The sequence below is a fragment of the Diaphorina citri genome, unplaced genomic scaffold (assembly GCF_000475195.1).
Source record: "Diaphorina citri unplaced genomic scaffold, Diaci psyllid genome assembly version 1.1 scaffold1285, whole genome shotgun sequence".
Lineage (NCBI taxonomy): Eukaryota > Metazoa > Arthropoda > Insecta > Hemiptera > Psyllidae > Diaphorina > Diaphorina citri.
The window spans coordinates 91,604-112,196 of NW_007378714.1; the positions used below are offsets into that span (position 1 = coordinate 91,604).

The following is a 20,593-nucleotide window of genomic DNA, read 5'->3' on the forward strand; positions in this document are numbered from 1 at the left end:
GGTATAATAAAATACGACTTAACTCTGGGTATTTTTCAATTCAAGTGGAATCAAAGCAAATGGTAGTGCGTCAGGGCGATTTCCGTCTAGTTAAATACAGTCTTATCCTTGCCCATTTGTTTCCATGTAAATTTGGAGGATGATGAAGAAATTAGAAAACCACTGGCATTTTGGATTCAAAGATTCATTCATCCATTCAAGGATTCAAGAGTGTACGAGCATATCAACCATGAAGCAGGAATAAGCATCATTAAAAAAAAAAAAAAAAAAAAAAAAAAAAAACTATCTTGTATCTTTAATTAAAACTGTTTCCTAAAGAAGAATATCTTGGATTTGAAACCTTAAAACCTTCATTTTCATAAACCGTTTTCACGTTTGACCTATATTATTTCAGACTGAAGGCACACTATCGTCTACACACGGGAAATACGTATAACTGCGCTACTGATGCTTGTGGCAAGCCATTCACGACATTCAGTGATCTCAAGAAACATACCAGAACACATACCAAAGAAAGGCTATTCAGGTGTGTACTAAAAAACTATAACTGTTTTTGGCGTCAAACAATAATTGTATCTAAAGTTCTTTTAAATGATAGGCAGGAGTTTTCACACATCCACCACTTTCCCGATTCTTGTAATCAAAGCCTAGGAGTTTTGGCACATCCACTACTTTCCCGTTTCTTGCAATCAAAGCCCAGGAGTTTTGGCACATCCACCTCCAGGCGTTATAATTATAATTTTACTATATGTTTTTACATTATTGACGTCAGACTAAAATGGTCCATAATTTTTATTTTATTAATTCCTTTCAATGATAAGGAATTTAACGAATGTATTATTTTTCACTTTATCTTTTCAACAGGGAGGTAGGTACATAATATAGGTGCCTAAATCCTAAATATAACCTAATAACAACAATATTATTTCAATATTCTTTCATCCTATATTCAGATGTGATGAGAAAGGATGCAACAAGTCTTTCATCGCGAGTCATCATTTAAAAAGCCATAGGAAAACTCACAGCAAACAAAGATCTCATGTCAAAGAAGTAAGTACCTATGAACAATTGAAACAGGAGTTTTTAAAAACTCCTTCTTTTTGGATCACTAAAAACTCCTTTTCTGACCATCAAAAACTTCTTTTTGGATTATTAAAAACAAGCAGGCTCCGCCCGCTTGCGCGTCGCTGAGGCATGGCCGTAGGTGACCGTAGCGTAACTTACCGTATCGTACCGCACCTGACTATACTTGACTGTACCTAATTGTGGCTGTGTTTATGAACAGGGCTGAGATGAGCTCGGACGAGGTGAGATAGGATATTGTTTCTACAGTTTTGCATTGGAGTGGTAAATATTTTAGTAAAAGAAAAATTCTCCGCCAGTAGGAATCCTCACCAGAAAGAATACTACCGTTGCACTACGCGCTCCCTATTGGCTTTATACCTTTTAGAAAAAAACGGTCGCGCTACGCGCTCCCTATTGACTTCGCACATCTATAGAATATGGTCGCGCTACGCGCTCCAAATCAGCTTCTTATTTCGAGAGAATAAGGTCGCGCTCCGCGCTCCCTATTGGCTTCTCACTTTGAGAGAATACGGTCAGGCTATGCGCTCCCCATTAGCTTCACACTTTGAAACAATACGGTCGCGCTACGCGCTCCTCATTGGCTTCTCACTTTGAGAGAATACGGTCACGCTACGCGCTCCTCATTGGCTTTTCACTTTGAAAGAATACGGTCGCGCTACGCGCTCTCTATAGGCTTCGCACTTTGATAGAATATGGTCGCGCTGCGCGCTCCTTGTTGGCTTTGCATTTCGAGAGAATAAGGTCGCGCTGCGCGCTCCCTATTGGCTTCTCACTTTGAAAGAATACGGTCGCGCTACGCGCTCCCTATTGGCTTTGCACTTTGATAGAATATGGTCGCGCTGCGCGCTCCCTGTTGGCTTCGCACTTCGAGAGAATAAGGTCGCGCTCCGCGCACCCTATTGGCTTTTCACTTCGAGGAAATACGGTCGCGCTACGCGCTCCCTAATGACTAAATAAAGAAAAAAAGGGGGGGAATGGATTTGAAAAATATTCCCTGATATTCTACCATCCAAATACCGACCAACTTAATTCAATATCTACCGTCAACGTATCTTAACTTCAATGATATGTCGGTAAATAATTCAAAGTCGCATTAAAAAAAAATAATGATATGAACCTGTGTACAAAATTTCAAGTTTCTACGACTTACCGTTTAGACGCCAACCTCTTACGGACTAACAAACAGAAAACCGCTCTTATTAATAAGATAGGACTTTAGTCCCTTTATAATCAGAGTTTCAAATATTGAATGGCACAATAAAACCCTGTAAATGTTACCCATTACCCAAGTACTTATTGAATTAAATACCGTAAAATCAGGCCTGTTATGTTTAATTGTTATTATTTACAAAAGATATTCCCTACTGAAAGAATAGATAAAAGAACAGTACACGTAGTCACTATGAACACGACTCCAGATTTCAGTAATTTAATAGACGAAGAAAACATTGACATTTTGGAAAATGGATTCCACATTATTCTATCGCCGCCAAAATATTCACAAGAGGACAATGACACGAGGTAAATTTTACGTAATTATCTAATTATTATAATACCTACATGTTTTTTTTTTTTTTTTTTCAAAGATGTTTGATAGAGGGAACTGTAACTGCTCATCGTCCCGAAATGATAGGAAAAAGCCAGCCGTTCCGAGAACGAACCTTATCCGTTCAGGATAAGATCCACCCCGGGCGGGAATCGAACACGCAACCTAGCGCAACTTACGCGTTACTCTCCAAGCTGACTAGGCTAGCATATACCTACTCTTAGTACGTATGTACAGAATCGATAACTAGGGACTCTACTCTTGTATTTTTCAGGCTACTAAAGTTATTGGGAGCCAGCCTATTTAGCTTGGAAGGTAGCGCGTCTGCCTTGTAAGCATTAGGTCGCGGGTTCTTTTCCCGCCCGGGGCGGATTTTATTTAAAAGATCAATTTCACCCTGATCTAAATTTAGATTACTAAAATTGTACCGTATCGTACCATATAGTACAGGACCTGACCGTAACGTATCGTATATGACCGTACTTGACTGTACCTGACCGTACTTGACTGACCCTAACCGTACCGTACCGTATCGTACCATACCTTACCTGACCGTAACGTACCGTACTGTACCGTTTTACCTGACCATACTATTTTGTCACCATATTATAGTTTTATTCGTTATCGTCCCTAATTTGGGCACCACTGCGAGTTTTGAAAAATTTGTTCTTAGGATACCTTTTCTTACTAAAAGGCAAGACAACTATCTTACTTACAAACTTCATGTAAACTGACCCACCCGTTTTGACCATGGGTCGATTTTTAGTAGTTTTTTGGTCATAGTTTGGAAACCACTGCGAGTTTTGGAAAATCCGTTCTTAGTGGGCCTATTCAAATCAAAAGGAAGCTATTCTCGAAGTTTCATCAAAATTGGTCCAGCCGTTTCGGCTGTGCGTTGATTATGAACGATTTTTAGTAGTTTTTTGGTCATAGTTTGGAAAGCACTGCGAGTTTCGAAAAATCCATTCTTAGTGGGCCTATTCAAATTAAAAGGAAGCTATTCTCGAAGTTTCACCAAAATCGGTCCAGCCGTTTCGGCTGTGCGTTGATTGTGAACGATTTTTAGTAGTTTTTTGGTCATAGTTTGGAAACCACTGCGAGTTTCGGAAAATCCGTTCTTAGTGGGCCTATTCAAATCAAAAGGAAGCTATTCTCGAAGTTTCACCAAAATCGGTCCAGCCGTTTCGGCTGTGCGTTGATTGTGAACGATTTTTAGAGTCAGGGTTTACTCTTTTATTAATATAGTTATAGATAGATACAGGGTGTTTCCACTAGTGGGCCTATTCAAATCAAAAGGAAGCTATTCTCGAACTTTCATCAAAATCGGTTCAGCCGTTTCGGCTGTGCGTTGATTATGAATGAATGTATGAGTCAGGGTTTACTCTTTTATAAATATAGATAGATTCTCCCATTATTTAAATCTCTCATTAAGTCATTGGTGAAATCCTCCATAACAGACTGTTTGTCAAGTACTTTGCGACTTATACAGACCTGTTTACGTAAAAAATAAGACATACTGTCGGGAATCCATCGTAGTTTTTTCTAAACACAGACAAGCAACAAAAATGGTGGATTTCACCAACGACTTAATGAGAGATTTAACTAATGGGAGAATTTTTAATGATCTAAAAAGGATATTTTGACAATCTAAAAAGGAGTTTTCAATGGTCCAAAAAAGAGTTTTTAGTGATCCAAAAAGGAGGAGTTTTTAAAATCCTGTGTTGAATCATTAGAAAATCCTTTTTGTATCATTGAAAATTCTCCCATTAGTTAAATATCTCATTAAGTTGTTGGTGAAATCCACCATAAATCTAATAGATACTTATTATTTTTCATTATTTCTTATAGAAAAAGGCCTCCTTGGATGACCCTAAATCAACGGATAAACCCAACAATATTCGTAAGTACCTATATGTACGTACATATGTGATTCATTTTATCGGGTTGGTGTTGCGCAAAAGGCTAAAATCACCCATCCGAGTTTCGAAAATCGACTCTTGGTTATACCTACATCCGAATTGTGCAAAATAAACAGGTAAATAGCTAATACCCTATCTTCAAATCAAATGTGAAACGACATTTGCTCTTTATCCGAGTTTCGAAAATCGACTCTCGGTTATACCTACATCCGAATTGTGCAAAATAAACAGGTAAATAGCTAATACCCTATCTTCAAATCAAATGTGAAACGACATTTGCTCTTGGTAAAATGCCGCCAACCGTTGCACCGTTGCACCTATCTTAACCAAAGTTTCGTGTCGCATCCTTGTCACATTTGACATCTACATACCAAATTTCAAGTCTCTAGCTCTTACCGTTCTCGAGATATTTTGTGCAGGCAGACAGACAGACACACAGACACACGGACACACACACGGACCAATGGCTGAAACTTTGGATTTATGCTGTAGGGACCTCAAAACGTGTTTTGGCACTAAAAACTGACCATCGAAATTTTGACCCGATTACATTACTTTCCTTCCTATAGGAGACATTTGCTCTGATTCCAATGCCTTAGCAACTGCACGACTGGGAATGCGAAGTATATCATTAAAATATAGGCCGCGGGTTCGATTCCCGCGGATTTTATCCTGGACGGATAAAGATCGCTCTGGAAACGGATGGCTTTCTCCTATCCTGTCTTCCTCCTCACTTCGACGTTAGCAGTTACAGTACCCTCTCTCTATCAAAATTCAAACCTCGAAAAAAAAAAAAAAAAGTTGGCCAATCAATTTAAATAAATTATTATGGCACACGGGCAGGTAATATGGAATGAGACAAATGAATGAACTACCTACATGGGAAATAACAAGTATTGGAGAAATGGAAATGCGATGATAACAATACCAGTTGAGTTGTAAAAATATTGTTCAAACACCTTAACATAAATGTAAATGCATATGGGTCTGTTGACAGAAGAGATGTGTAAAGAGGGAGTGAGTTATAAAAAGAACTACTCAGTCCATGAGTCTATACATACCGAGTGTTCGAAAAATCTCGGAGCCCCTGAATATTTCTTGAACGGCTAAAAATGAGAATCTGAAATCTGGGGTAGAGTTCCGTCTTTTGCATTCCCATTTTTTGAAGCAGTCGCCAATTGTCGGCCAGAGCCAGGGTCCTTGAAATAAATACCTAGGTAAAATGTCATGATATTTTCATTGTACAACACGCCGCATGCATTCACTAGGTACTACCTGAATGAGCGCATGTAGCAATGTAAACAGAAACGTTCGTCTAGTTTGTTAAAACGAAACAACAACAAAATCGAAACCAATGAATATCATTATTTTTCAAAGCTAATAATAATTCAAAGCTATTATAAAATTACATTCTATATGTATACCATGTTGATAATTATTATAATTAGAAAACCTTTGCTAAACCAAATATCGGGTGGAAGTTGATAAAATATTACATTTATGTTATATACCTACTCGTATGTATTAAGTACCAAGAGTATAACACTAGGCTGTAGGGTAGGTAACATATGATCTCCTAATAATAAGCAATAAGTATCTGTACTGTTAATTTTATTGAGACTATCAATAATATAATTATTATTATTCTCTTCTCTTCTACCCTAGGATCAGCATACACATCCTCGTCTCTGAAAGACATAACAGCAGCGGCCGACATTTGTAAATGTGAACCTTGCAAGTGTGAAACCTGGAACAACAACTGTGGCATGTGCACATCCACCACTCCTATAGAAACAGCTAGTACATCTCCTCCAACAATTTCTACTTTCACTTCAAACATCCCTACACCAAGTTCGAATAACCTTACTCCTACGTCAAATATCCTTACCCAATCCAATATTCTCCCTCAAACGTCAAATATCCCAGACCATTCGGAACCTTTACCATCTCACATATTAAATCCACCCACACAAACAGATGTTTTCCCTCCTCAAGAAATTGTTTCACCTGCACGAGAGAACCACTCTGAATGTTGCATCACAGTTTGTTTCAAGTCTTTGAGCAAGCTGAAGCAAACCATTAACTCTTCCTGTTGCTCTGGAAATCCTCATCTTAATCAGGTCCTCAGCTTTCAAATCCTCAAACTACCGGTCATGGAGGCATCTGGAGGAAAATGTTGTCAAAGCTCAAACTGTTGAAAACAAAGACACCATCTGAAAAACTGGGCTAGTTTTGTTGAAACTTAATTTTATGAAATAGAAAAAATTGAAGTTATGAGTCCCTTTGCTACAATAGATGCCTTGGTAGTCGTCCTCAATGGAGTCCCGACCCTCGACCCTAGCCAAGAGAGAGAGATAGAGAGACCTTGTCTTCGTGCGACAGCTTAGTCTCCTCTGTCGTATAGTGTCTCTGAGCTAGCGACGTCCATAATGTGAACAGTGACAATCCTGTGTTACATACTGGCAGGCCTAGCAGATCAAACATGTCGTGTAACATTGGCTTCTTCACTGCCGGATCCACTTCACAGTCATTGGCTAAAGCTGGACTCAAGTTGACCTGACGAAGAAGAAATAAAAAAAAAAAAATCTGGTGTGAACATCACACGACTTTCCTTATCCTATTGAATGATGCTTATTTGAGTGTTCTTTTACCCTAACTTTAGAGAGACCATGTTAACCATGTATATGAAAAGAAGCGTCCTGAACGGAGCACTGGCCATAGCTCCGATCACAGCTCGATAGAGAGACCATGTTAACCATGTATATGAAAAGAAGCGTCCTGAACGGAGCACTGGCCATAGCTCCGATCACAGCTCAAAAGCCTAGGAGTTTTGGCACATCCACTACTTTCCCGTTTCTTGCAATCAAAGCCTAGGAGTTTTGGCACATCCACCTCCAGGCGTTATAATTATAATGTTACTATATGTTTTTACATTATTGACGTCAGACTAAAATGATCCATAATTTTTATTTTATTAATTCCTTTCAATGATAAGGAATTTAACGAATGTATTATTTTTCACTTTATCTTTTCAACAGGGAGGTGTCTCTGACCCTTGCAGAAAATGAGCTGAGGTGTATTTTTTCCGCAAGCAGGGTCGATGGTTTTGTACGGTGTGGCTATTAAGTTCCGGGACTGGGGTCCTTGCAGAAAATGAGCTGAGGTGTATTTTTTCCGCAAGCAGGGTCGATGGTTTTGTACGGTGTGGCTATTAAGTTCCGGGACTGGGGCTGCTACGGGAAAACTATGCATGCGCGAATTTTATAATGCACATTGTTTTAAAGCAAAAATGGGTCTTCGTTTCAGGAAGATGAGTGAAAAACCGATATTTGTCACAAGTTATCACCCTTTTCAAGAAGTTTGGGTCATTCAAGGTTTTTAAGGTGCCTCTACGGACATTTTCACTAATCGACTGTGAAATTTTTCGACACCATTTTTGCACACTCATGTTGCACGTTTAAATTGTCAAGTAAAATTTGTCCAACACATTTTTTGACCAGGCCAATGGTCTTAGAAATCATTGTGATTCGGTCAGACCCAGAGGATTCTTGACGTATTGCTGCACAACTGCGTTGGATTCGTAAACTAATTCACTAAGTCTCTGTAAAAGAAAGGAGAACAAACATTTAGGTAATCAGTGCCTATATCAACAATAATATTATACAGTCGAACCTGTCTAAGTGGGGAAAAATTGCCAATGACGGTTCCTTGGATTCCCACTTAGACAGGTTTGACTGTACTGAAGTAGTATAGGTCGTAACGTCCCAAATTGGCCGGGACAGTCCCGAATTTCAGGGGGTGTCCCGGCGTCCCGTTCAGTTTTTCATTTTGGGGCGGTGCACTTTCTTCAACGCCCATGTCTCCGCTCCATATGTCATTGCTGGTTTCACCACTGTTTTATGTATTTTTCCTTTCATTCTGACATTCATTCTTCGGTCACACAATACACCTGATATTTTCTTCCAATTCATCCATACTTACTTACTTACTCCACAGTCTTCACAGACCGCGAGGGTCCTTGACTTCACTGACCAGCCTTCTCCATTCATGTCTGTCCTGTCTAGGAATATAATAACAAATAACAAGTTTGTAGGTGTATTAAAATAAGTCAATACCTACCTGTCTTCTTGTAAGAATATAATTCATTGTCTTCGTGTATTTATTTACTTCTTATGTATAGGTAGGTACGTAGGTAACGTAAATAGGTAGATTTTATGTAAAATGGAAAGAGGGAAAGAATCTGACTGTTCCGTACCGTATCGTACTGTAGCTACTGTAGCTCACCGTACCGTATCGTACTTGAACGTACCTGACTATGTCGTATCGTACCGTACCTGAACGTACCGTATCGTACCATATAGTACAGGACCTGACCGTAACGTACCGTATCTGACCGTACCTGACCGTACTTGTCTGACCCTAACCGTACCGTGCCGTATCGTACCATACCTTACCTGACCGTAACGTACCGTACTGTACTGTTTTACCTGACCATACTATTTTGGCACCATATTATACTTTTATTCGTTTTCGTCCCTAATTTGGGCACCACTGCGAGTTTTGAAAAATCCGTTCTTAGGATACCTTTACTTACTAAAAGGCAAGACAACTATCTTACTTACAAACTTTATGTAAATTGACCCACCCGTTTTGGCCATGGGTCGATTTTTAGTAGTCATAGTTTGGAAACCATTGCGAGTTTCGGAAATTTCGTTCTTAGTGGGCCTATTCAAATCAAAAGGAAGCTATTCTCGAAGTTTCATCAAAATTAGTCCAGCCGTTTCGGCTGTGCGTTGATTATGAACGATTTTTAGTAGTTTTTTGGTCATAGTTTGGAAAGCACTGCGAGTTTCGGAAAAAATAGGAGTACAGATACATGAGACTCCTTAATCAAAAGATGAGACTTTAAGCTTTAAAACAATCTACATTACAACATTAGCGCATGCGTAGTTTTCCCCTAGCAGTGCCAGTCCCGGAACTTAATAGCCACACCGCGTATACCTTTTTGATAACATTCTAAGCTCAAAATTTTCAAGTGTATCTAAGAAAGCAGGGGGTTCCAGGCTCCGTTGTGGATACACTGGTGTGAGGGTCGATGGTCCAGGATCTAGACTTGTGGACGCGGATTATAAGTCGTAGATGATTTAGCTCTTATGCGTAGAGTAGGGTAAGTTTCAAGATACCTACCAGAAAAACTGAAAATATAGAATATAGACCAACTGGGCTCGTGCTTTTTTATTATTAATTAATTTGGAGTTTATTGGTACGAGTAGGTATAAGTTTACTTTTTTATTCAGAACACATAGGTATGTTACGGGAAAACCCCGATGAGCGGTTAAACCTAGGATTTCTCGGTAAAACCTAGGATTTCCTAAATCTTTTGGGAAAAGTCCGCAGTAAAATCTTTTGCGAAACCCGGTAAAAACCTTTAGGCTTTATTTAGTTGGGTTTCCCTACACAACTAGTTTTAGCCGCTCGTCAGGCTTTTCCCGTAATACGTTAATACTAAAGACCTACGGTAAATAACAATACCTAACTACCTAATTTGGTGACTTTCCTAAAATGGAATCATTGGAAGTTATGAACTTGTAAAATACGAGTATGTAGTCATAATATAATTATGAGTGAGAGGATATAACTTGATTCAAGTTACTTAATAGAAAAGCTTATATGCCTGTAAAGTGTAACTTTTATATCTAGGTAGAAATGTTACATCGGAGGGCACCACACTTCTGTTTTCATTCCTAAAGACGTCTGCAACAAAAAATTCAATTCATCATCGCATTGTTTTTCGTTCTTACGAAATATTTCCTTGGATAGTTTATTAAATTTGGCAACATTGAAAGCGATGTTGCGCAATGCTTTATCCGAGTCAACATTGTCGGTTTGGTCTGGGTAGGTGTAAGGATAGATACGAGTCCAGTTTCCTTCGTTTGGCTCAATTTTGGACCAATCCTTTCCGTTTCCCCATTTGTTTGATTGTTTACTGGAACGGAATGTTCGCGCTGTATTATGAAACAAAGGTTTTCGCTCATCGAACAAGAGGTTTAAATTAGATAGTGATCCATATTGAAAATTCTCATACTTTAATTTTCTCGACGTGTGAATAACTTCTTGTTTTGCTTTTGAAAATTCTGAACTGGTATTAGTTTTAACTAGACGCCATCTTCTTGCAGCTAGGGATGCAGACACCACTGTTCTTCTATTTACGTTATTCGCTAAAACAAACAATAAAATAAATTATAATATACCTAATAATATTATGTAGGTATCTAATACTCGTATCTCTATTATAATAACATTTTATATACCCTACACCCTACACGTAAGTACGATTTAAAAGTAGGTATTTTAGTAGCTTTGTATCAGAATGAATCTTTATTAATGAAGCTCACTGGCTATTATTTTGTGGCCCTCCCCGTAGACCTACTAGTTACTAGGTTCGATTCCTGCCCGGGGTGTATTTTATCCTAAATAGGTAAGGTTTGTGTTCTAGGAATATATGATAACCTCCTTCCATTTATTTGGTATAATTTCTTCCTTCCAGCACTTTGTGATGAGTTTGTGTAGTTCTTCCTTTATGGTTGATCCGCCTTTCTTCAATAGTTCACTCGTTATTTCGTCTGATCCGGGGGTTTTATTGTTTTTTAGTCTTTTAATAGCGTTTTCTATCTCTTGCATGGTTGGGGGTTCATCTTCTACTTCGGCTGTTTCTGGTGTTATTTCCTCAGTTTGTTGTTCCTGTTCTACATTTAGGAGTTCCTTAAAATATTCTGCCCACCGTTCTCTTATGGATTCGTTTCCAGTTAGTATCGTTCCATTTTTATCCTTAATCATTGTTGATTTGGGTTGGGTTCCCCTTCTTTGTTGATTGACTAATTGATAAAAACTTCTAACGTTTTTCATGCTGTCTTCCTTCTCAATCTGTTCCAGTTTCTTATTAATATGTTCTCTTTTCTTTCTCCTTATTAGCTTTTTCGTTCTTCTTCTTTCCTCTCTGTATTCCTCTATACTAGGTGTGTCTCTCCTCTCGATGGCGGTGCGACGTCTCATTTTTCTTTGTTCTATTGCTGTTTTACACTCCTCATCAAACCACTGTCTCTCACGTTTATTCTTTGTAAAGCCAATTACTTCCTTTGCTCCATCGTGTAGGGTTTTGGTTATTTTTTCTGCATCATCCTCTATGGTCTTACTTTCATTCGTATTTATTCGGGTATTCTGGATTTTTTCTTCAATTTTGTGTTGGAACTGTCTTAGGGTTATGGGGTCTTTCAGTTTATCTTGGTCTAGTTTTCTTTGTCTTATCTTCTTTGTTTTTTGGGAGCTGATCCTTTCTCTTAGTTTGATGATTACGAGCATATGGTCTGAGTCTATGTCTGCGTTTCTAAAGGTTCGAACATCAAGGATGTCGCTATGCCATCTTCTGTTTATCAGCACGTGATCGATCTGGTTTACTGTGTGACCGTCTGGTGAGATCCAGGTACCTTTGTGTATCCTTTTGTGAGGGAACATTGTGCTTTTGACAAACATGTTTTTAGATAAGGCAAATTCAAGTAATCGTATTCCATTGTCATTAGAGTTTTCGTGTAAGCTATGGTTTCCCCCACCAACTTTCAGATCCAGAGTTCACCGCGCTAATCACTGCATTCACTGCACCACTGAGGTTGACTCGAAGGAGAAATAGAAGATGAAGAAAGAAGAGGGGGAGGGGGAAGAAGGAAGGAGCGCGAGGAGGAGGATGGAGAAGGAGAAGAAGAAGAGTTATTTTTTCTGCATCATCCTCTATGGTCTTACTTTCATTCGTATTTATTCGGGTATTCTGGATTTTTTCTTCAATTTTGTGTTGGAACTGTCTTAGGGTTATGGGGTCTTTCAGTTTATCTTGGTCTAGTTTTCTTTGTCTTATCTTCTTTGTTTTTTGGGAGCTGATCCTTTCTCTTAGTTTGATGATTACGAGCATATGGTCTGAGTCTATGTCTGCGTTTCTAAAGGTTCGAACATCAAGGATGTCGCTATGCCATCTTCTGTTTATCAGCACGTGATCGATCTGGTTTACTGTGTGACCGTCTGGTGAGATCCAGGTACCTTTGTGTATCCTTTTGTGAGGGAACATTGTGCTTTTGACAAACATGTTTTTAGATAAGGCAAATTCAAGTAATCGTATTCCATTGTCATTAGAGTTTTCGTGTAAGCTATGGTTTCCCAATACAGGTTTGTACATTACTTCGTGTCCTAATTTGGCGTTCATATCTCCCATAAGGATTTTGGCTCCGTATCTATTGAATGAGTCCAGGGTGTCGTCGAGTGCTTCATAGAATTCATCCTTTGTTTCTTGGTCTTTGTCCTCGGTGGGTGCATGTGCGTTTAGGATGAATATAGGTTTGAAATTTCCTCTTATAATTAGGTATGAGATACGGTCATTGATGAACTTAACATCTTGAATTGAATTTTGGAATCTTTTCTTTATTAGGAAACCAGTTCCGAAAGTGTGTTTGTCCGTTCCTCCATAGATAAACTTGTAATCGCCTTTATCTATATTACCCGTTCCAATCCATCTTGTCTCTTGTATTGCTAAAATATCTAGGTTATATCTGCTGGCTTCCATAATCAGGTTATCGAAAGCTCCGGGTTTGTGAAGTGTTTGTACATTCCAAGTTCCTAGTCGTAAATCCTTATTCGTTCCAGGGGCGGTATCCGGTTGAGACTGTCCATTGTTCCGAGGCTGGGCGAGTGTTTCGCTAACGGTTTTTGTTTTTTTACGAAAGTGGGGTGTTGGCCCAAGTTCAACCTCCGAAGAGGGTGTATTTCGAGTTGTCTAGCTTTAGCCTTCTAGTCAGCGCTACGCCCACCGAGGAGAAGTGTACCGTCCTGCACTCGCAGTCAGACTGCTCCTTGGAAGTACTAGCGCAACTCTTGTCACCCACCTTCGCTTCCATGCCACTGGGACGAGCAGTTTAGCATTTCCACTACTGAGTAGAGAAGGGGACTCTACCAGGCTGTGACCATCGACAGGACTTAGGTACCTCTATAAATCAGAATTTGTTCTAAACTTGTTTAAATTTGTCATGCTTTCATCAGTTTGCTCTTCCACTTTGCTAAACCTTCACCAACTTTCAGATCCAGAGTTCACCGCGCTAATCACTGCACCACTGAGGTTGACTCAAAGGAGAAATAGAAGATGAAGAAAGAAGAGGGGGAGGGGGAAGAAGGAAGGAGCGCGAGGAGGAGGATGGAGAAGGAGAAGAAGAAGAAGAAGAAGAAGAAGAAGAAGAAGAAGAATTTTATTATAAGATACAGTAGAACCACGATTATTTCAACTAATTGGGACGGGGGGTAGTTGAAATGATCACTTTCTATCATCTTTTCCTCTGATAAGATAGGATATCCGTTGAAAGTTAGAAAAAAAAACAATGGATTTTGGAGTTGGAATAATGGAAGTTGAAATAATCGAGGTTCTACTCGTACTTTACATAATTATTTTTTAGGCATGTTTCTTATTGCTGTCAGTTTACATAGGTACCTGCTTTAAAGTTTTTATATTTTCCGTACAACCCCGGGGTGAAAATACATGTATTTGTGTGAACGCCTGGTAAATATCGTGTGTATGCAATGTGCTTAACAATAATAACACTTGGATTTGCTTGAGAAAATCTAATAAATAATATGTACTCTTGTACTCCTATACAGATACACAAATAGGTAACTCATGTCTCCTCTGTGTTTAAATTAATTTTCAAAGGTAAGTCTGGTATAAGGTTCTAAGAAGTCTTAAGGGATAACATCCGACTTATATTACAAAGAAAAACCATGACCTACCTCCAATAACCAAGGATTTAATGATGAATCCACCAAAATATCAAAACCGAAAAATTCAAAACAGTTTTTGGTTTGGGGCTAAGGTTCTAAGAAGTCCATCCGACTTATATTACAAAGAAAAAACATGACCTACCTCCAATAACCAAGGATTTAATGATGAATCCACCAAAATATCAAAACCGAAAAATTCAAAACAGTTTTTGGTTTGGGGAATGGCACTCAATTCACTGGCGATGGTTAACACAATGATGGAAGAAATCCGTTGCCATAGTAACCAATCTTGAATATTGTTCTGGTATAAATACTGGCGCAGTTGACTCAAGCTCCATTTACATCCTGGAACAAAAGATTTCAAACCGTTTGATAAGACATCGGTTGATGGACTCTTAAAGGGTCAGTTTTTACAAATTTAGAAATACCTTTATAACAAAAAGTTTTATGTATCACTGAGTTAGCTCCATTGTTAAAATAATAGAGATTCAAGTTGGAATTCTGTGAGTCAATGGTGATTTCTATAAAGGATGGACTAAAGGGTCAGTTTTTACAAATTTAGAAATACCTTTATAAAAAAAAGTTTTATGTATCACTGAGTTAGCTCCATTGTTAAAATAATAGAGATTCAAGTTGGAATTCTGTGAGTCAATGGTGATTTCTATGGAGTAAGGTAGTAGGGTAGAACCTAGGTAGATTGTGAAAAATTTCAAACAGAATGATATTAATGTCATTATACCCTAGTTAGCTAACCCTAATTCCTCAACCTCTAAATTATACCTTTATAAAATGACTATCGATTGACTCAAAGTCATTTTCTTTTCATTTTCGCACCTGATCCAACCCTCTCTTTAGTGGTTCCATATCCAGGTCCTAATTTATTCAGCGAACTGTTGGTCAGATGTGCAAATGGGTTATCAAGATTGGCGAGGGAAAACTTATCGGTACCAAATCTGGCCAGACCTTCCCGGTACACAAATATGGTAAGCGGATGAAATGACGGAACACACACGTACAAGCGGAGATCGAACTTGTAACCTCCTATGAGTAGAGGATTTTTGACGTATTGCTGCACAACTGCGTTGGATTCGTAAACTAATTCACTAAGTCTCTGTGAAAGAAAGGAGAACAAACATTTAGGTAATCAGTGCCTATATCAACAATAATATTATACAGTCGAACCTGTCTAAGTGGGGAAAAATTGCCAATGACGGTTCCTTGGATTCCCACTTAGACAGGTTTGACTGTACTGAAGTAGTATAGGTAGGCTTGCCAAACGTCCCGAATTGGCCGGGACAGTCCCGAATTTCAGGGGGTGTCCCGGCGTCCCGTTCAGTTTTTCATGTTCACCAATTTTATTATGACTTGATAAAAAGTACGAAAGTTTTACAAAGCATTTAAAAATATTAGTTCTGAATACCTCAGAAGCTTATTATTGCTAAGACTATACAAGGAACTAAAATGACATGCTTTTTAAAACAAATTTCAAATCATAAAAAAAGAAGGAAACATGCGATGTAGATAGACGCAACCTCTAATTTCAATATACTGTATATACAGGGCCCTCCCACGTCAATCCTATCAAATCATGTACCTACCTACGTAATTGTTTTACATCGAACAAAATAAATGCCTCAATGTCTAGCATATAATCAGCAGGCAGGAGTAAATAACATGACAGAACTGAAAAACTTTTCCAACTTCCCTTCTGTAAGTTCCCGAGACATTATCAACGGCAATAAAACCAAGGGAAACTTTTTTCTTTTGATGGAAAAGTGGAGGGGGGCCGGGAAGGAAGTTATTGTCACTAAACCTATCCAGTTTAGTGTTCTAAGTATACTTACGTCTTACCTATCTTTCACTGGTTGCTGATTTAATAACATTATTTTATTATTAATTGTTGAGACATTTTTAACTGCTAGGATTATAAAGCAGTTTTTTCCGAATAAAAAGAAAGCCCTTTTATAACTATTACATAATTATTATCTTTTTCATTTCAATATTCGTTACATAAATTTATGTGGATATCTTTAAACATAGTTACGATAATTTACACAATTCCTTACCTGAAAAAGCAAAATTCCTCTGCCTTGGCTCTGACCCACAGGTTTACAGATCCAAACATTATCTGGATTTTCATAAGTAGAATTTCTAGCTTGTCTACTGCATTCCGCCACTAGTTTTGTGTATTCTAATGGTAAGTTGTATGCTTCGGGACTGAAATTCAAAGAAGGTCGAGGGATAAAAATAGTTACAACAAAAATAGTCAATAATCATATTATATCATGCTTCACTTGGGATTGAACTCGAGGTCGCCTGTTTACCAGTCAAGTCTACCAGCTAGTAAAGAGAGTGTTTGATAAAAAAAAAAATATGATTTTCACTTACCTGAAGTTATAAATGGATCCGAATATTTTCTTCATGCTTTTCAAATATCTCGTGAGTTGATCCTTCCTACAAATGGATGAAGCCTTGGGAATATGGTTTGTGTACTGTGGAAGTAAATGAAGTAGGTATATATGTAGGTACTTGAGGAAAACATCAGGACATCAGGTATAAAACACACACACACAAAAAAAAAAAAAAAATATATTTTTCTTTGACCTACACACGTCCGTCTTGTCCTACAATCATACGTGTAGGTATATTTAGAACTGGTCTTGAGTTACATGTTGACTCTATGTTGAACAATTTTTGGACATGTTTCTTGTGTCTGCGCTTACGCAGAAGTTCAACTTTATGACGACTGTCAAAAAGAGAACAATTGGAATTTACGCTACAGAGCTGGTGGTTGTTGTCACCACAGGTCCATAAATTAGTCCACAAGCTCCATATTCCATGATCGGAAGTAATCAGAACCGGGAAAAAACTCGACATAACCGGGCATTGAACCCAGACCTCCTGTATGCTTGTTCAGGTTTGACTCACTTGGTTGTTTTTCAGCTGCTTGTAATGTGACACCGGAAACCCTGAGGTTCTCCACCAAAGATTCCAGTTATTATTATCTTTGAGAGAATTACAATCGTACTCCCTCCACCCTCTCTCCACGCAAACCTGGAAAATAGGACGGGTTACAATTTATTTATTGACCTACTATTATCATTACTGTTACCTATTCTATCTAGCTACCTATTATTATTATTATTGTATGAAAAATATTTTAATAAAATAAAAAAGGCCCAATACTTATAGATATTAGATATACCTAACCTACAAGTATTACCTATAGTATGTACATATGTATACGTACTTAGTATAGGTAGGGTAACTACGAGTAAAAAACGTACCTACTACCTTACCTACTAGGTATGGCTATGAAATGCGTTTTTACGTACTTGATATAGCAAATCCGGGCCTGTTCCATTTTCATTGAGACGAAATATGAAAGGTCCTGGTTCATCTTCTTGTGTCATTATTATTTAGAACGATAATCTCATGACAAAACCATTTCAGCATGGCGGGGAATGTAACAGCACATTATTGTAAATTACTGACCGAACGATAGTGAGATTTACGTTTAAAAAAAAAAAAAAAAAATCATAATAGGTAATAATTCAATAAATACCCACAGCATAACAAAATGTCGTGATTTACTTTGTTTAATACTAAAATTAGCACCACTCCATTCGGCGTGAAAAATCACATTGATTAGAATATTCACATCCAAATGATCAAATGTTTTCGATGTCTCTTACCGTTGATACGAAATTAGGGTTAAGCAACAATGACTTTGGTTAATATCAGGATGGGTGACTATCCGATTTTTACCAAATTGTTACAGTCGCGTCGGTACTCATATATCCTACATACACGTACCTAAGTACCTACAGTCAGATTCTAAAAAGAAGGGAACGCAACGTTGCCGAAAGTGATAAATCGTCCGTACATATTTGACAGAGAGATTGCCAAATAGACAACATTGCCCCCGCTCCCTACCGTCTTTATAAAAAAAACTAGTTTTTCCTTCTTTTCGTTTTCAAAGTTTCTTCTTCCTTGCTTAGTTATCTAGGCAGTGCGCCAGGCCTAGTTCTGGCCTCAGCATGCAGTGTGTTATATTACACGAAACATTTCACCGCTTTTTTAGTACGTCCTTCCTTTATTATTTCTAATAATAAAAGGTATAGTGGACGGACTATTGTTTTACCCCTATCATAACTCCGTCAGTTTTTCATACATTGTCATGATATGTTAAGCTATACTTCCTTATTATGCCTGCCAAATTCTGGAGTTCTAGCTTTATCAGAAAGGGTAGAAAAATCGCCTTGAAAATCGCTAATTTTACCACTCACTCATCAAATTTACGAAGCACACCTTATCAAAACATTTGAAATAAACTTATTATGAGTATTTTCATTCCAAAATGATTCTAACTTACCAATCACTACAAAAAGTTATTTTATTCTGGAGTTCTAGCTTTATCAGAAAGGGTAGAAAAATCGCCTTGAAAATCGCTAATTTTACCACTGGTACTCACTCATCAAATTTACGAAGCACATCCTTATCAAAACATTTGAAATAAACTTATTATGAGTATTTTCATTCCAAAATGATTCTAACTTACCAATCACTACAAAAAGTTATTTTACATGGAATTCATAATTACTCACCAGTATTTCAATTGATTTGAATAGGTAATAAAAACATGGAACAAATGGAAAAATAGCTGGATAATAAGGAGATCTGAACTCATCATGTGTAAATACACATTTAGAAAAAAAAGGAGTGAGATCCCTCACAAAAACACAAATGTGAAAAAAAGGCCAATGTCAAATATAGTAGTAGGTACCTTACATGAAAACAAAAGGAAAAACAATAAAGTTGAAATTGGGAGAGAGTTGAATGAATAGAGATTCAGCATTTTTGGCAGACATGAAAAACTGGGAATGCAGACTTGGCCTTACTTTTCGGATCTGACCACTTTTATAGGCCAACATGGAGTGAGATCCCTCACAAAAACACAAATGTGAAAAAAAAGGCCAATGTCAAATATAGTGGTAGGTACCTTACATGAAAACAAAAGGAAAAACAATAAAGTTGAAATTGGGAGAGAGTTGAAGGAATTGAGATTCAGCATTTTTGGCAGACATGAAAAACTGGGAATGCAGACTTGGCCTTACTTTTCGGATCTGACCACTTTTATAGGCCAACATTTTTGGATAGGAACTTGGCCTTTTTTTCCCATTTGTGTTTTTGTGGGGGTATTTATTTACTTCTTATGTATAGGTAGGTACGTAGGTAACGTAAATAGGTAGATTTTATGTAAAATGGAAAGAGGGAAAGAAAAGAAAATATCAAACATGGTCGCTTCAAGTTTCAACTGAAGGAACACATAAGGACTTGTTAACATGCATAATCATATAATCTAAACAATATTACCTACTAGTTCTGTAGGTATACAAGAAAAAAATATTGATAATAGGGTGCCTATGAATTTAAAAGCAAAAATTCTATGCCAAGAGAAAAAGGAAAAAATGTCCTTTGGATCATCCTATGCCACAAGATAACCTAAGAAGTACTGTTTTGGTTTGTTTGGTCTAGATTTCTAGAATATCTATAGATTCTAGATGAAGCTAGAAGCACGATGAATAGCAATAACATTAGTGTACAATGAACAATGTGACTTTTATATTAAACAAAATAAATAAACAAATAATTTCGGGTAGGTAGGTATATTCACTTTAGGTGCTGGGTCAACATAAGAACACCAGAAAGTAACCCGTTGAAATATTTGCAATCGAACTTTTTTCTCATTTTCAAGACCTTAGTAAATGGTTTCAAAACCTTGGACCTAAAGTTAGCAGGTTCAATGTAAATTTACGTTTTAACTAAATACCTTTAGAAATTCAATACCAATTTTTAGACGTGTTCAGTGTTTTGCCAACATCCGATAACTGTAGTGACGTCTTTAACCTGACGGTCCTGACTACACAGATAACACAACTGAAAATAAATAACAGTATTTGTGAACACACTAAGCCATATAACATTTTCGCCAACTGACACGAAGTCTTGGATGTTGTGACATATTTCAATTTATTCAAATTGATTTATGCAAATGACGTTTGGGAAACTATTTGTTGTAGGAAAAGAAAACTTTAAGTGTGAGAAAGGAAAAGAAAGCAAACAGTAAGTTATATACCGGATACAAACAAAAGATAACGCTATAGTCAAAGTCACAAGAGTTTGTATTTTGAATACTGCCGATTTGTTAGGAAGATGACTATTGTCATCATGT

The 20,593-nt window shown here is 37.6% G+C and overlaps 2 protein-coding genes across 2 annotated transcripts; one reads left to right on the top strand and one right to left on the bottom strand.

Annotated features, from left to right (window-relative positions):
• The first annotated feature begins 229 nt into the window (after window positions 1-229).
• Window positions 230-6,894, top strand: LOC103515158 (metal regulatory transcription factor 1). The gene is made up of 5 exons (XM_026827937.1): window positions 230-234; window positions 395-526; window positions 954-1,050; window positions 4,481-4,532; window positions 6,217-6,894. The coding sequence occupies exons 1-5, from the start codon at window positions 230-232 to the stop codon at window positions 6,747-6,749; spliced, it is 819 nt and encodes a 272-aa protein (XP_026683738.1). The 3' UTR covers window positions 6,750-6,894.
• LOC103515159 (probable tubulin polyglutamylase TTLL2) lies at window positions 6,889-17,771 on the bottom strand. The gene is made up of 7 exons (XM_008480082.1): window positions 17,694-17,771; window positions 17,287-17,412; window positions 16,747-16,850; window positions 16,425-16,575; window positions 15,193-15,469; window positions 14,501-14,703; window positions 6,889-7,107 (listed from the first exon to the last, which is right to left on the bottom strand). Exons 1-7 carry the CDS (start codon window positions 17,769-17,771, stop codon window positions 6,889-6,891), a joined length of 1,158 nt encoding a protein of 385 aa, XP_008478304.1.
• Window positions 17,772-20,593: the final 2,822 nt, after the last annotated feature.